This window comes from Xenia sp. Carnegie-2017, unplaced genomic scaffold, assembly GCF_021976095.1.
Source record: "Xenia sp. Carnegie-2017 unplaced genomic scaffold, XeniaSp_v1 HiC_scaffold_13, whole genome shotgun sequence".
Taxonomy (NCBI): domain Eukaryota; kingdom Metazoa; phylum Cnidaria; class Anthozoa; order Malacalcyonacea; family Xeniidae; genus Xenia; species Xenia sp. Carnegie-2017.
Window position 1 is genome coordinate 1,154,049 of NW_025813436.1, and position 17,911 is coordinate 1,171,959.

Sequence of the window (17,911 nt, forward strand, 5' to 3'; positions counted from 1 at the left end):
CCATAATGCAATGGTCAATTCTTTACTAGTATTCGTCGGAAGGCAACTCTTATGGGTTTGTACACACGCTTTGACTCTTTTTCTTCACTTGGAGAAAAGATTTCTTTAGTAAAGTGTTTGACAAAGGAAACGCTTAGACTGTCATCAGAGGAGTTCATTGAAAGTGATCTCAACTCATTGAAAAAGATATTTCTTTGAAATGGAAACGGAAAAAATTATTGATAAACGTTTCTCACCCCCGCAAAAAAATGAGCGGGATAGGCAACTTGGACCAGCTAAATAAGATTTAGAAGATCAAAAGACGTCTCAGAGGTGCATTAAGAGAGAATGAGTATTTCGGTAGGAAAAGTTTCACAGGTTAAAATTTATATGTATCAGCACGATTGCAAAAATATTGTTTACGAAAAGGGTAGGCAAATCACTGTTTGATCCAACTACCATGGAAACCCTCCCTCGTTTACCCATGTACATGTTTTAGCATGACCTGAAACTTCCTTATTATCAGTCAGTACTTTGTGAAAGGGTTTGTTTTCCACGAAAAACCGTAGTGTCGTAACTCTTGCACATCCCATTACTGTTGATATATGTGGATAATAAAGTTAATGGGTATATTTTTTCATGGCTTGGTTATGCATGTTAATTTCAGCCTCTAAGCATTTGCACAGCAATATACCTCAGTGTTCTGCTAACGAGATAAAGGCTTTGGTAAAAACTTTATGATGAACTTATCAATGAATCGACTGCGTGAATTGTGATTGAACACATTGCGTTCATAAATTGATTGCTTACTTATGGTCCTTGGGTAAAATGTTGACAATTGATGAAATATATGGTTGTTCGAACTTCTTAAGTGTGTGAACTAGATGTATGCACTGGCATTTACATCATTATAAGACATTAATGGTTATCATTATATGTATAGATATTTTAAAAATACAATGTATACATTATCATTGATCGATTATTTGTTCTTTGTAGCAAGAAAACATGGGTATTACCTTGATGCATGGGCGTGCAAACGAAGCAAGTGCAAGCGAAAAGGTATGTTTATCGTTTTATTCATTATTATGACGGAACAAAAGTTATTTTTAATTGAGCATTGCCCTGTGAATGACGTTTTCCAGACAGTGCAAATATGGTTAGATGAAGTCAGGTGGGTAACAATCAAACATGTTAATGAAAAGGTCAATGTTCAATTAGGAAAGTATGATTAGATGATTAAAGGAAATTTGGAGTAGCTACATTAGCAGTGGCATGCAAGAATTACTATTTTGTGCTGTGTAAAATTTACCGGTTATCGTTTAGAGTGTGAAAACCAGGACCTTTTCGCAAACATGGGAGTGCAGTTCTCATTTAAAAAAAATGTATTACGCGCCTTTCTTACATTAGATTGCAAACATACGTATTCTTTGCCAATGAATGTAGAGTGACTCTTGAAAATCATCCTCATATGTATTTACACCATTTTTATCTCGAATTTTTAATCCACAAGTAATTGAGTATGATATTTCTGCATGCAAATTATTTTATCAGCACAATTTCAAGGTTCATATTCGTCGCTTCTTCACTGTTGATTTCAAGGAGTCATTTTAACTCCAAAGGTGGAGTACAATAAAAAGATGCAGAATGACTCCTTCTTTGGAGTTAAATTTTATTCCAAAATTTTAACTCCATTTCTGGAGTTAAGTGTAACTCCAAAGGTGGATTTAAGATAACTCTTCTCTTCTTTCGGAGTTGTTGTGTTATGTAGAAATTGTGACACTCTGTAGTTAAGACAATTTGACAAAACACAAGAAGTACAATTTTTTTAAATTTCAATTATGATAACGACAAGAAATACAGTTTTAAATAAGATACAAAAGATATGCACAATAATTATATCTAAAACGACAATATAACTATGTAAAATACCATCTTTCTGTAAATTTATGTCTGCTGTATGAATTACTTTAATTCTTGAAAGAACTTATGTACAACAACTTGTTTCTTAGCTTCGGCTGACCTTTCCATTAGTGCAGCCTTTAAAAAAAGAAATACATTCCCTGCTGAGGTGGGATATGCAATATTAAATATATAATAAAAATCCAAAGCTTGCACTGGCAAAATCGAGCTATAAAGCTCTGAAATAGTTTTCCCCTCTGCAGCAATGTATAAAAGACAAAACCAAAAAAAATAATCCGAAAAAATATAAAATACCGGATAAAAATGCCCTGTTCAATTAGAAAGAGAGCGATCAAGTGGCTATGACGCACAAATAAATCTTTCACTACAATACTTACAGAATAAATGTTAAGTAAGCCTGAATGTTTTGTAGTACGTTCTTTTATCAAAAGTGGAAGAAATATTACTGCTACAGAATCCTCAATTTCTGAATTAAAGGAAGAATTAAAAACAGTTATAACTTGTGCTGGCTTTTAATGCAGAAAAATTTACATTCGAATCCTCGCTATAAGCACAATTGTAGAAATAGACTCGCTTCTGACACCAGTCTTATAGTAGGATATTGTTCTAGAACCTGTTCCACAGCTGATGGTTTCAATAAAATATTTTCTCTCCCGAAGGGAAAAGTATCGATCCATTAATCTACGTTCCGCTTGGCTGTGAGCGGACTTGGTATTTCCAGTAATATTCTCTCAAATGATTTGAATTAATAAAGGAGTTATTTGCCATGCGATTAATAGTTTTATTGCTTCTGGTGGCAAGTTTGGTATTCGTATCATGCCTTAGGTGGTTTTCGCATTACTTCGTGTGATGCAAATATGTTTATAGAGGAAAAAGTTGATACACTCTGTATAATTCCAATCACGTGTACATGCATGTGGCGTGTCGTAGTTATATATAGAGATGAATAAGTTACACCAAGACACAAGGTCATTGTCGTCAAACTAGCCGAAGGGTAGACGTCTATCAAAGTTAGATATAAAGGATCACCCACCCCTCCACTCTTCATCACGTCATGGAACATTGAAATTTTCTCACTAACAGTTGCAGGACTTATCAGTTACATGCAATTGGAGTGGGCGTTTTTATCTACCACCTTTTCTGTGAAAAAAATTATTAAAGCATCCTTAAGTTAAATTCAACTCCTTAAATTTGTAAAAATTTAATAAACTATAATTCGGCATGCGCTCTACGCGCATAGCCATTTATTTCCCAAACTGTGAGTGGTTTGTTCTTTATACGCACAGAAAACAGAGCTCAATATGATTTGTGGATCGATGGAGTAATGGGTTGTTTTTAATCTGTTGTTAATGGCGAAGGAAGCGATAAAGGTTGAGTTTTCATTCCGCCATGTTTACTGTCAGATAAAAAAGAATAAATTATGTCATGAACTTCAATCGGCGTGTGCGAACGATATGGTTGATTGAATAATAGGAAAGGGTTATTCGTTTTATTAATACATTATTTAGTAAGTCCCTTTATATTTATAGAAATTGTATCAATTGTAACAATTTATAGCAATTATATAATAAGGAATTAAAACAACTACAGTTAGGAGTCATAATACAACCGGAGTAAAATTTTATGGGTTAAAATGACTCCATTAACTATATTCTGACTTAAGCTTTAGCTTAACTCTCTTGGCAGAGTTAAAATTACTTCCTGTGGAGTAAAATCAGCATTTAATCATTAGCTAGGGTTAATTAAACTCTATTTTAGGGGTTGATATAGCTCTTAATTTTTTACTCCACCAAAAGGTGTTACGTTAACCCCCCCCCTTTGGAATTAAATAACTCCTTGAAATTAACAATGTTCAGTATCAGTCAGATAATGTTGTCATCGCTTTGTTATTTGTTTATTCTAGCCGCAGAGAGAGAACTCTGGAGATAGTTCTGCCAATGAACAGAGTGACAAAGTATGTTTAAATATTATTATGATAGGCCAATGACAGTTTGATCCAACTACTACCCTACCAAAATCCTCCCTCGTTTACCCACTTAAATGCTTTTCGTTGACGTAAAACCTCTCCTTAGGAGTAATCTCAAATTTTCAATTCATTTATCCTGTATCTCAAGGTGTCGAATATTTTATAAACGTGACTTTTGTTTTGGAAAAAAATGGAAATTTTACACAAGTTTAAAGTTTGTACATTTTTGGTGAAATATTCGTGACTCCTTTAATATCAGTAAGCGCTTTGTGAAAGGGTTTGTTTTCCAAACGTGACGTGTCGTGACCCTTGTACATCCAATAAACTGTTTATATGCGTGATAGGTTCCTGTTTACAGCTATTGTTTATTTTCTATTTATGAATTCTTTATTTATTATGGAAAATTTTGGACTTTCGAGTTACTTTAAAGTTTAAACATGTTCTACTCAAGAAAAAGACGCGTATTGAACACACATATTGAATGACAGTTAGTTTAATTGGGTTTTTTAAAAAGGTTGCACCTAGTTTCGCCTCACATCCATTGATCATGAGGAAACGACAACAGGTAATTTTTTTTGTTATAAAACTTTGTGACGAAGTCTTTCATATTTAACTGTTTTCTACCACATTCATCACTCCACAGCATGTATTTCTTTAACCATCAATTTGCTCCTGATTAATCGGTCAAACAAAGAAGTAATCATAATTGCCAATCAAATAAAACATTTCACAAAGCGCGAAAGTTTGATTATTGTAGAAAATAGATTTGAGTAGTTTCTCTTTGTCGACCGAGTCTATAGCTCAGCATCGAAAAGAAATTTTCTAAAAACAAATACTGCCGGAAGTACCATGTTTGAGCTTCGTGTTAGAAGTGGGGCAAAAGTGTTGTTCACCGGTGGGTTTTTTCAGGGACGGCGGAGCATTTTGTGAAGTGGGGTGACTAAGTCTTCAATTCTACTATAACATCTAATTAAAAAACACTTCTAAGCAATAACTTCAGCTCAATCTAAATATCTTTTTTGTTTTACTATTGGAAAAAGGGGGCGGGGCTTCAGCTTCCCTAGTTCCCACCTATCATTGCTTTACCCATCTTTTCATATGTTATATCAGGGTCAGCCTCATTCAAAAATCCTGTTATTTGTTATGGAAAAAGCTTGGACTTTCACACCATTCTTTCTTCTTAAGAAAAAGATTCGTATTTATCACTCTTTAAATGACAAATATTTTGTGTTTCGTTACAAAATTCCACTGGGTTTCGAGTCCCATCCATTAATTTTCATATACGATGTGTAAATTATTATTGACTGATTAGGATAAGGTGCGCGTATTTATATATTATTAATATCGAACAAAAGTATTTGGTAAACTCTTGTTTGCAAATTATGAATTATGTAAATTATGAAGTTATTATTTTATAGACAGAAGTTTGCATGGATGTCTCTGACGATACAATCTCTCCGGTATAGTAAACTGTAAATTTTCCATAATGTCCTTTTAGTTCTAAAATTGTAGACCAACTAACACAACTGTAGAAAAGCTTTTGTTACAAAAAGTGGCATATATCCATATATTCATGTTCTGGCGTATCGAGCTACTTTGAAATTGATTGTTTCCTGTGAACTATAACATTTATATATGATATTGCCCCTCAGCAGTGTTTTTTATCCATGTCTTACCCCTAGAACCTATTGCAAAGTTATTTTTTAATTGTGTCTGAATTAGGTGCAATTTTTTTACTAACTTATTTTCAGATTTTTTGTGTGTTGGTACAATGCATAAAGTAAACACTAAAAAATACGTCAACCCAAATTCAGCAAGAAGAAAGTCGCGAAAATGTATAGCAGCTGTGTCCTTGGAACTTATAATGTTTTGTTTCTTTAGTCTCAGGAACGTGACTTCGCTCAACTAATTAAAATAATTGATAAAGACAATGATAAATTTAACATCGTTAATGAATCATGCAAGAGCAAATCTACGTCATTGGAGACGGACAAAGTATTGTAGTGTTTTTCAGTTTTTACAATATATTCTTTCATGGAAAATTTTTAAAAATATAATTCTTGTCAAATTTTTTTTACTAGAATTTTCGTTTACTTGTAGGTCGATGGATCATGTGACAAATATTATAAGATGGAAGAAGTTCCTGCTGTTCTAACAAATGAGATTACTGAATCTTCATCCGAGGAGCCTGAAATAAACGGTGTACACTCGAGTTATAATGTTGATAGCAACTATTTGAATCATTTAAAGAGCAATCAAGTATTACAGCCTTTCGCACATTCCTTAAAATTCATCAAATGGGTAAGCATTTTTTAAACAATTTCGTCAGGACATTTTGAATTCTAATTAAGAGTTTAGCTGACTGAAAAAGCTCTTAAAGACAGGCTATTGAGAGCGATGACACATTTTTGCTCAATGACGAAACAATATCTGACTTTTTCTAAATTATCTAAAATTTCAAATCTTCTACAATCATTTTGATGGAATAGTTCGTGTACATCACTGTACAATGCACGTGTACATCAATGTAGTATATTTGTTGCAGTTATTTTATAGACAATATTACTTCAGAATACTTTTCTTAGTATAAGTCATGAATCACATAATAATATCCCGTACTCCACGAGAAACATCATAGGAGAGGAAATCTGTTTATGAAACAACTTTTTAGGTTAAAAATTGTGCATCTGTCATATGTCATTTGTCGTCTGTTGTATCTTGCCAATTAAAATCTGCATGCTATAAAATTAGGAGATAATTTACCATTTAAGTGAACAAGGAGGGAAAAAAAGCTTAATTTGAGTAAAAACTACAGGGGCGTAGCTGGAACGTGCATGGTAGCTAGGACGTAGCTAGTAGGGACGTGTTTATTCGTGTTCATTATGTTTGTTTTTCTAAAAACCAATTGTGAAGGAATTTCTGTATGTGGTTTTTATTTCAGAACTTAATCTTCACTCTTTCATCTTTGTAGACAAAATTGTTTTGGAAGAACTTGAAATTGCAACTGAGTGTAGCTTATCAGGTAAATGTTCTAATAACATCTTATCATGAATTTATTTATGATTTAACTGCATTAAACAGGCATCGTCATCTAGGCTTTAGAAGATGTATTTAATATTGTTCTATGCCACAGGCACTTTAGGAGTAAAAATCCATTGGTGAAATATTCAATTAAATCAATTATCTCGTTTATAGATTTTATCATGGCAGTTTTCTCTATATTTATTTTAGCTTAGCTAATGCATGTAATAATATTCTTTGAGTAAGCGAGATTGAAAGTACTTAAGCTAAACAAAAAGGATCCTAACATTTACATGATTAGACTGCCACTAAAGAAATCTTATGTGCGTGAGTTTTTAAGACTACCTGGTTTTTAGCATTTTCAGAATACATTCATTGTATCAATTTTGGTGAAGAAATCTTCATGGATGAAATCAAAACCATCACAGGTTGCTGTTAACCAGGTATAAAAACATCTGTAAAAACTCATTGAGAAACTCCTTTATAATATAGCTGCATGAACCAAATACGTACGCATGGCATCAACATTAGCAATTAACATGATCGTCATTTTTAGCAGCTATCATTGAAATGTTTTTTTGAGAAAAACTTAGTGAAATTAATTCCTTGCTATTCTACCTAAATTATGCAACGGGTTTCTATTTCGTTTTTATTTTTTAACAATGTCAAGAGCTTTGTATCTTCGAGCATAAAACCAATTCTTGTGAAAAAGCCAAAACGACAACAGCGTGCTGATAAGGGAAATTTTATGGTGAAATCATGCTTTAACTGCAAGAATCAGATACGCATTCACATCAGTATTGTCTATCACATGACATTAATCTATGATTACATTATGCTTTGTTCTCGTTTCCTATATAACTAACAAACTTCCAACTTTACACAATTGTACGTGTTTGCTTTTACTTCTGGATTTTGAAAAATAAAGAGATCCAATTGCAGTTTTCAACGATAATACTATCATTAAAATAAGCATGAAAAGCTGGCTTCGGCATATTCATTTAATTGTAAATTTTAATATTGCCTTTAGACCCCCACATAAAACTTTATGTGAAAGAAAATCCAGTGGATAAACCGCATTTCATGTTAACAACTATTATATTTTTTCATTAATAATCATATCAGTTTTATCCACTTTTATTATAGTTTATCCAAAGCAATTAATTCTAATTTTATATCATGCCATCTTGTCTAATATAACATATGCGGATCCAGAACACGTTGCAGATGGTGCGCACTCTTCACTAAGATCGTATGACTTATTGACTTGTTGATGAAAATGTTATTATAATGCAAATTTTCCAAATAATGCATTCATCACTGAATGAAATACTGGAACCACCCTTGCATAAGCTACTACAAGTTCGTTTGCTAATTTTTTCAATAAGTGAATGAGATGGCAAAAAGTTCGACATTGATTAAAAACGACGATCCTAACACTTCCCGATGATGAAACACCATTTTGCTGACTATTGCCCTGTACGCCTTTAAAAAAATTGGCTGGAAACTACTCCTCGTGTGCATGTGTATTCATACTATTTTATTATTTTAATCCTACAATATCTTGAAAAGTCGCTTATCCTAGACTCCCTGAAAAAAGCGATGGTTCATATTAAAGACCATCGGATAGTAATGAAACTCTTCACAACATGTTACGAAAACTTTCTCTCTCAAGTTCGCTTAACTCACATAAATTCTTTATGTTGTGTGCAATCTTGTTTGTTGCTTTGGCAAAGAAAATTTTGAACAACATCATTCGTCTATTGTAGGTTGTAGTTGCAAAGGAAGGGATGAAAGAACCAGAAAAAGATGAACATAGTAAACTAAATACTGATCATACGGTATGTCTTTATGCTTTTCTCAAATGGATAACATAAATGGTCTTCGTATAAATATGAAGTAGTTTTACACGATTTATTATTCTGAATTATTCTTTGAATAACATTGAAAAACTGTGCATATTGTGAGTAAAATTAGACTATATACTTTGTTTTTATTTCTGATCAAATTTTTAAACTTTAGGTCATTTTTTGAGGTGATTTCAAAATTTTTGAAATTATCTCGGTTTACTACTGATCATCCAGACTAATTCAGTCTTTCCATTTATTACTGAATAATTAAGACTTTTTATGACTGATTAAGTTCTTAAAGCTATGCTATTCAGAAGGATGGCACACTAACTTTTGCCAATGAATAAATAATATCTGAACTTTATCTTAACTGCTTACACTTTCAAAGCTCCCAAAATCACTTTTATGGATTAGTTAATTGTTATTTCTTGTAGCTTCAAACTAGAGAGAAGCCTGTGCAAGAACACAACGGACCAAGTACATCCCATAAAGTATGAGTATATATTGTTAGAATAGTTTTATAAAAAAATTTTTGCCGAATACTTTTCCTTAGTGATGAGATCATTCCATATTACTCCAAGAGGAATATTATAGAATGGACAATCCAATTAAGAAAGAATGTTTTAGCTAGGTCAATGACTAGTTTATCACATCATTTGTCAGCTGTAAGATAGTATTTTAGCCTAGCCAAAATAGTCAGTTTCAAGTTTAGTAAAGTTACTTGCCAAAAATGTGCCAAAAACTTATCGATAATTTACCACTTAAGTGATCAAGGAGGCATCTAGGTTACTCGAATAGAGCAAAAATTAAGAGCCATACGTTTAGAAGATTAAACACAACTTCCAAATATTTGCCCTAAAAATGGACTTGTTACATAGCTATGTGTTTCACTCTGTGACGGAAATTTGTTTTTAGGTATTCAAGCTCGATACGAACAAAGCTTTATGCTGTAAATACGCACCATGTGCTAGGAATTGCATGAAATATTTACTATATATCGAAGAAACGGGTTTATGTCCTGGACAGGTGGATCAAAAATTGGGTCACATTTCGTTAGGGACAAAATTCTTGGAGGATCTATGGGAAATCTTGGAGGATATTTTACCACTTGAGGAGATACCAAAAGAGAAATGGCTACAGTTGATGAGTGAAATGTTAGAGAAGCTTCAGAAAACGCCTGTGCTGCCATGTACACAGGTGCTTATTGCCCTACAAAAAGAACAATTCTTAGATTCAATATACAATACTAAGTTTGGCGATGAAAAACTCATCGACTGTGCAAAAAAGAAGTTCAAAGAGACTAAGCGTATGGCAGGAATTTTGCTTTGTGTTACTGACAAAATGAGTCATGGTCTAATTTTAAAAAGGGACGAGAAGGTGAACAAGTGAATTTGTATGACTCCACAATTCATGAAAACAAAATGGTCGATTTTGGAATTATTCACAGCTTACAAGTCCTTATCTTGGAGGATGAGAAACCTCTCATTGATGAGAAACCTCTCATTGCTAAACATTGGTCCAAATTGAACATGTGCTACTGTGTAAAAGAATATCTTGAAGCTCACGCAAATAATGTTGGTAAAAAGCTAACATCAGTATCTCATTGACGTTTTAGTCATGAAAATTATATTAATTGGTAAAATGCAAAATTTTCGAGTATCATAATGATTTTATTTAAAAAACGACTGTTAAAATGTAAATTTGGTGAAAACCAAGTGGGTGTAGACCATGTGCCATTGTTATATCATAGCTACGTTTATGGTATATCTTTATGATAAGTTAATATGTCAGAACGCAATAAGAAGCAATAGAAAGGATTGCTCAATGCTCGTACTTACACCACTAAAGACATCGTAATAATTGCAACCATGGTAATTTCGTATAATCAACAGTGAAATGTATAAAATTAACTGGAACCATACTTGTATAGTTTTGTCTTGTGGTTGGTTGAAGCCAAACATTCAGCTAAATTTTAATCAACTGTCCTCTGAAATATTTCATTTTTAATTGTTTTCTACGACTGACGTTTGTTTTGGCTTCTTGGCAGTTGACAAACATGAAAAAATATTCATTGTTGTTTTTTGACAGATTTTGTGCTTCGAAATTGTATTGACCACACTTAGTGTATGCTACAGCAGTAAAAATGTAACGAGAAAACAATCGGCGATAATCTAGGGGATTCATCGACTAACTAATACAATGAATGATGATGGACTGAATGCCAAAAAATAGATAAAAATATATTATTATTTAAAGCATTTTATAAAACTGATAGTTTATAATTTACGACCTTTTACGTTTTAAAAATGTTCCAGTGATATATCTTTATTTGATGACTCACGATTTTCTAGTTTATTAATTGTTTTCTTTTAACAATATTATATACTAAGCTTACCGGCCGGTTTTATGAATGTGTTTATTTTATTTTCTCTCTTTTTATGCTTTACACTGACAGTACAAAGACTTTACTGATCTGTATATATATTTGTATTGTGTGTGTTTCATGTCACAAAAAATGCTTTTAAAAAAAACCATTTTCTCTTGCAAATTGCTCAATTTTTAAAAAACCTTTTGAGTTTGTGTATTTAACATGGAACTAAAATATTTGGGTGGTTTGAACGATTAGCTATGTCAAGGACAAGTTCACTTTTAAAAATTTTTAAATATAAAAATTCTATTTAGTATACCAAAGGACTAGAGTGGCCTAAATGGCTGCTATCATATGGCTTCAATTCCCTACTCGGACATATTGTTCCAGTGTATAGTAAAGTTCACTTAATGCCATACAGAATGAAGAAACTCAAGAAACGAATTTGGTCTTTTGCTGAAATTTGGCTACTTATAACATATATTTGCAGGGGAGAACTATTGATAGATATGGGCTACCAACTACCAAGAGCATTTAGCCCAGGATATGAACTACGAATGAACTACTAGTACAAATCAGTGGATTTATGCAAACTTCACTATCTATAATAAAACGAATTGCGACAATTGGAGAAGTTTCCACAACGTGTTTATTAAATAAAGCTTCACCTTTATACATTTTGGTAAAAGTTATATGTTCAGAATGCACTGAGTGTGATGAGCGTTGAATTTTTCTATAGTATTTGTATAACTATAATAGAAGTGAAAATATCGCTGGTTAAAAATACCGTTTTGACGAAAATTGCATTCTGATATGCCCGGTCTTGGACACTAGCGTGCGGTACCTCGTAATGTCAGTGGTTGTGTTCTCTCCAATCGTGATTGTTTTCACCATTATTTTCACTGGTTTTACTTTCAGTATTCAGAAATCAGGAGGGAGTGAATGATAAAAACAATCAAGAGGAAGGTTTTCACCAGGCGCGGATCCAGCTCCTTAGCTGACCGATGCATTGCGAGCGCCGAAGGTGCGAGCCACCGCTAGGGGGGTCTGGGGGCATGCTCCCCCAGAAAATTTTTGAATTTTCACTATCTGAGAAGCATTTTCCAGCGATTTGGGAAAGGTGACAGAAAAATCTTAAGCGTAAATTTTATCGAAAAAATAACATGAGCCGTCTTTTGTAAGATAACAGCATTGATAAAAGCAATGTTCAAAGGTGGTCTTCTTCCAACGGTAAAAAAGATGAAAAGTTTAATAAAAGCAATGTTCAAAGATGGTCTTCTTCTAACGGCAGCAAAGATGACAACAATTATAAAAGCAATGTTGAAAGATCGTCTTCTTCCAACCACAGCAAAGATGAAATGTTTGCTGCTGCCATCTAAGTCTTCCCTTGGTGAGGATTTTGCAGGTGCTACCAAAGTTGTGTCTATTTGTTGCTCAAGTCCACTTTTATTTTTCTGTAAGACATCAACTTTAAAGTGGTCAGTAATTTTTTTTTTATTATTAACTCTTGAGTTATTAGTTTCATTAAATTCAATTAGTGCTACAAAATGATTGGGTTGAAATTCTATATCTAATTCTGGAAGAGAATAAGCACCAGTAGTTGTCCACATTAAAATTAACTTAGCAGGCTGAACAAGTTGACTTGAAATATGTTGGTGTGCTTGCCGTGGAAGAATTTTACCATTTAGAAATTGTGAATATTTGGTCTCCTGGTCCAACTTTTCGGGATAAACTGAAATTATAGTCATTCCAGTGACAGAAGACAAACCAAATATACACATAAGTGAAGAATAAGTACCATTGCATGCATTATTTAGAGCTTCCTCTTTAACTACTATTACCTTTGTGCTTGGATTTTTCCTATCATAGCCATTGCCTAAAGCCACATCTGATACTGATGCAGAAAAAAGCAGTATTTTCTGACTTAAAAAAAAATGCAACTTATCTTTTAAGTAAGGGTGGTTAGCATATACTCCTGGTGATTGAATAGCTCAATGCTTGTCAAGTCTCTCAGCAAATGACATAGGTCTTCCTTGCCACAAAGTAATTTTGAGCAGGCTCTGTACAGACAATTACCATCACCTCTAGTTCTAAATATAGCAGAGTTAAGAAAATTCTCATTGTGTGGCTAAAATTAGAAATCAGAAGAATTCAAAACTTAAATGTCTGACAGGGTTATTTGAAAAGAAAATGTTAGCTTCTACTGAAGTCATAAGTATATTGGAAGAAGGAATACAGTCATTACATTTTTAATGTAATCCATACAATACATAAACTAAAATGCAACTAAAATCGCACCTACCCCTGCATATTACAGTTTGTATTATATTACATACGAATACAAGTATAAGTGCTGCATAAGTAATATGACATCGTGTATATTTTATGATGATTGTTCGTCGTTATCTACACGACTACACTCTGAGTCTGAAATGAGTACACTATTTACATTTAAAACATGCAAGCGTAAAGGTAAATTTACTTACTTTAAAGCTCTTAGTTCTCCACTTTGCCAATGAACTGTCAAGTGCTTAGGTATTAACATTTCACTTGACATATCTCTCCAATTTTTACCCTTTGAAAAGGGATTCCAAGGAGAGGATTTTGAAATAAAAGTAGCAGCTCTCGTTTCATAGGTTCGACGCACTCCATTAATATCAAATGACTTCTCTTCTCGAAGCAGAGTACACAGATCGTGTTTGATATTCTCGACAGCCATGACTTCGATCGATGATTGCGAGTTATATCAAGTGATCAAATAACAATGCATTCAACTTTGAAGTTCAAAGTTGAATGCATCGGTGCCATGTGCCCACAATCACAAAATTATGGAAAATGCATCGCTCAGCGGCAAAATCTACCGTGACGTGAGGCCCTAAAACAATGGTTTTGCTGATGTCACAGTAGATTTCACGCGGAAAAGGACTCGGGACCGATGCATCGACCGATGCATCGCAAATCTACTGTGACGTAGCGATGCCTCTTCCATCTACCGTGACGTGCTGGCAGAATACTATTAAATTACTTAATAATTATGTATTCACGACAAAATTTCGCTAAATTTTATCGACTTTTCTTTCGCTATTTGTGTCATGGAATACGACAAAATTATCGGAGAACACAAATGTTATTTCTAGAACAAATTTTAGCTTAAAACTGCTAAATCTATAAGTTAACTAAACAATATATCACTGTCAAATGTGCGTTTTAAATAATTCGAAAATAATATTTGCTATTTATTTCATTAAAATGCAAACTCGCAGATTTTAATATCTAAATATTTTGACCGATGCATTCGCATCGGTTGCATCGGTCTAGATCCGCCCCTGGTTTTCACCCAAAATTTCCTTTTGGCATCCATGTTTTTGACAACATGTTCCAAGCCCATTTTCCCGTCCAAGTAATTTAATAGAACTTAATGATTAGCCCTCCATGCTGTTAACTAGTTTGGTAAAACTAGAGACACTATCATTTGAAATCAATTTTTTCAACAAATATTTCCAGGTCCTAAAATTGTCTGTTGCTGAATCAGTGGACTAAACCACTATATAGGTATTATACACTATGTTCACTCCATTGAGTTCTATAATAACTGGAGCGGCTAACTCAAGAGCGGCTTTAGAAATCAGATGTTGTCAAAAAAATGGAGGAATTTACCTATTTCCTCTGATATTCACTGAAATTGATTGCTTTGCAGAAAACTTTGCAATTTCTCACTCCCTCATGAAGAAAGAGTGAGAAAAAAGTATTTTCTTATTTGGCATTTGACAAGCAAATTTATAATCTAAAATCAAGGTAAAAAACTGAAATTCATAACAGCGAGTCAACTGTGGTTGCTAGTTGTCGGCTCCTACGAAGATGCGTTTTTATAACTACCGACGAAGAAGCTTTTTGCTGGCTACATATCAACGCAGATGCACGACGCAGCGACGTCAACATTCAAACTTGTTTGCTGATTAAACTTTATGGTTTATACAAAGAAAAAGTACATCATGGTTTATCTGTACGGTTGCCGTGAGAAGTGCTAGTCATTTTAAGTCATTCATTCTCATTACTTTTTTGCTTTCTTTCATGGAATGGCCTTTTGGTTTTTCGTCACAATTGTAAGATTTGCTCTTGTACACGCATGCCACTCTGTATAAATGAATAAATGGCTGGAAAGTTACCTCTTGACTCAATATTCTTGATTTTTTGTGATTAGTTTTCATTCAAATTTCTAAAAGACTCAAGTTAGCATAAGTGATGATGGGTATATGTCATTGATAAATAAAAATAAATATTGTATACAAATTACCTAATAACCTTTAAGATTTAAACATTTAGATCTATGATTTAAAGTAACCTTAAAGATTTTTTAGAAATTATATAGTTACAGATTTGTACTACCTGTTTCTCATCCATATCATGAACAAACTCACGATGCAAAAAATTGAAGAAACACTTGGAAAAGTCAAAAAATTTCCCCGTTTTTAAAAAAGCAGGAAATAAAGCAAATGCCATGTGTCCATTCTTTGCTATAATAGGTAAATAGCTCAAAATTTGCCTCGCCAAAACTTGCCTCGCCATCTTTCTTTGCTACCTTTACTTTCCTTTCAAAGCATTCAAGGAATCCTTAATATATTGTCTCCATCCATAAAATTAGACCACGATCAAAAACTCCTAAAATAATGTAGAAATGGTGTTAATGCTGCATCATATTCGTGAAACACTTTGCTACCTGATTATCTCTTTATGTTGTCAGCAAATAGATCAGAACAAATTCTGCTCCATTTTATGGTTACTGTTTGAGGTGGCAGTTTCTTCATGTTATCTATCCACTGAGAAACTGTACAGGCTCTATTTTGGCATCAGGAAAACTATTTTGCCAATAGTTGGGTAAAATTATTGAGTTTCATAACCAAAAACAGGAAAATATCGGTATATTTGGTACGCAAGTCAGTGTTTTTAATACGGTCTTCTAGATTTTGTGGCTTTTTAAGAGTATTAATTGCTTTTCAATCTTTGATGAACAAACAAATCAAGCATATATCTTTCCTGTAACAGTGAGATGTTCCTATTTGTGCTCATTAGGGTATTCAACAATTGAACGATAAAGGTGTTAGCATTATTATAGACATACCAAAAAAGATATTGTGTTTGTTTTGAATAAATCCTACATAATTTACTATAAATGACAGAAGGAGGTCGAGAGTAATTTTTTTTTGCAAAGCGAACATTTCAGCGGAAATAGGGCAATTGGCATCCATGTTTTTGACAACATCGCCCTAGTCCACTTAGCCCTTCCAGTTATTATAGAACTCAATGGCTCACTCTCGCAAAAACTTGTCCCCGCGCAATTGGCCGCCATGTTGTCAGTAAGGAAAGAGGAGTGAAAATATTAAGAAATCAATTATTGGGTTTTTGAGTCCATATGGGAAGTCATTGATCTAAAATAATTTAGATCAATTTCTAATTATACTCCTTTTCACTCTCTGATCAGTTGCTTTGTGAACTTGACAGAACCGGTAACTCAGTGCGAGTTTCGTTGCTAGATTTTTCAAAATCTTTCGATCTTATTGACCACAAAATTTTACTAAAGAAGTTATAAAACATGAAAGTCTCTGAAGAAATAAAGAACTGGGTACAAAACTTCTTAACTGAAAGAAAACAACACATGAAACTAAACGATTGCGTCTCTAAATGGCGAGCCATCAACAGTGGTGTACCCGAAGGAACAAATTTGTGTCCGATACTTTTCCAAGTAATGATTAAAGATTTTTCAGAATGGTGGCCGGGTCAATGGAAATTAGTCGATGACTGTACTGCTACCGAAAGCATCCCACATGGAACTCAAAAAAAAAATGAAACTTAGCGTATCTAAATGGAAAGAACTAATCGTAGATGTTTCTAAACATAAAAGAACGTTTCCACCTTTACATGTTGGAGGATTTGAGATCGAAAGGGTAAAATCTTCTCTTGTTTTTTGACTTATTATTCAACATAATATGAAATGGAACAAACACGTCGACTATATTGTTAATAAAGCTATGAAAAGATTGTATATGTTAAGAATACTAAAACAATCAAATGCTAATATAAACAACTTACTAATAGTATATACCACTGTCATAAGATCTGTACTTGAATATCCTTGCAAAGTATGGTACTTAAACAGCCCTGATTTTTTATGTGAAGAAACTGAAGTAGTAGCTATAAAAACGTGCGTTGAGAAGAATTATACCGTCATTGAAATATGAAAAAGCTTTGGAGTACGTGAATATTTTAACCTTAAAAATCGACGTGACAATCTGTCTAAAAAATTTTTATGAACAATGATATGAATCCTAAACACCACTTCCTAATTACGTCATAAGAAGCTGTGGATCTTACTAACATTTTTGTTGCATGACCGAACGTTTTAAAAATTTCTTTTTACCACAAAGTATTATAAGAAGTAACCGTAACTAAATATTAGTTTTTAATTGTTTATTGGTTGTAAATATATGTATAAAAATTAGTTATTTATAATTTACATGTCAGAACATTTGTTTGTTAACCATTTCGGTTACAAAAAAGTTCATGTTTTAATAAGATTCAAAAAAAAACATTCAAACTCGAAGGTTTCAAGAAAATTTGACATGCGAAGTTTGATGCAATAAAATTAGGTGAATATCCTTGTAATGGAAATTGACTGTGGATTTTTTGTGATGTGATTTTCTTTTGTGATTGTTGTCGGCTTAATCTGTTTAGTACGTTACGTGTAAAACGTTTTTTCACTATATTATGGTGAAAGACGTCACATAAATAGTTTGTGAAACATCTTCT

At 33.1% G+C, this 17,911-nt stretch overlaps 2 protein-coding genes across 2 annotated transcripts in view; one reads left to right on the forward strand and one right to left on the reverse strand.

Annotated features, from left to right (window-relative positions):
- The window catches only part of LOC124433547 (dentin sialophosphoprotein-like), a 71,109-nt gene extending 59,963 nt beyond the window's left edge, over positions 1–11,146 (forward strand). Inside the window, exons 31-33 of the mRNA XM_046983337.1 lie at positions 8,659–8,730; positions 9,174–9,230; positions 9,655–11,146. Of these exons, the coding sequence (XP_046839293.1) occupies positions 8,659–8,730; positions 9,174–9,230; positions 9,655–10,128 (603 nt within the window). The 3' untranslated portion in view covers positions 10,129–11,146. The remainder of the gene's footprint in view (positions 1–8,658; positions 8,731–9,173; positions 9,231–9,654) is intronic.
- Positions 11,147–13,055: 1,909 nt separating this feature from the next.
- On the reverse strand, positions 13,056–14,123 carry LOC124455125. The gene is made up of 2 exons (XM_047005855.1): positions 13,594–14,123; positions 13,056–13,197 (listed from the first exon to the last, which is right to left on the reverse strand). The coding sequence occupies exons 1-2, from the start codon at positions 13,824–13,826 to the stop codon at positions 13,056–13,058; spliced, it is 375 nt and encodes a 124-aa protein (XP_046861811.1). The 5' UTR covers positions 13,827–14,123.
- Between the last annotated feature and the right edge of the window lie 3,788 nt (positions 14,124–17,911).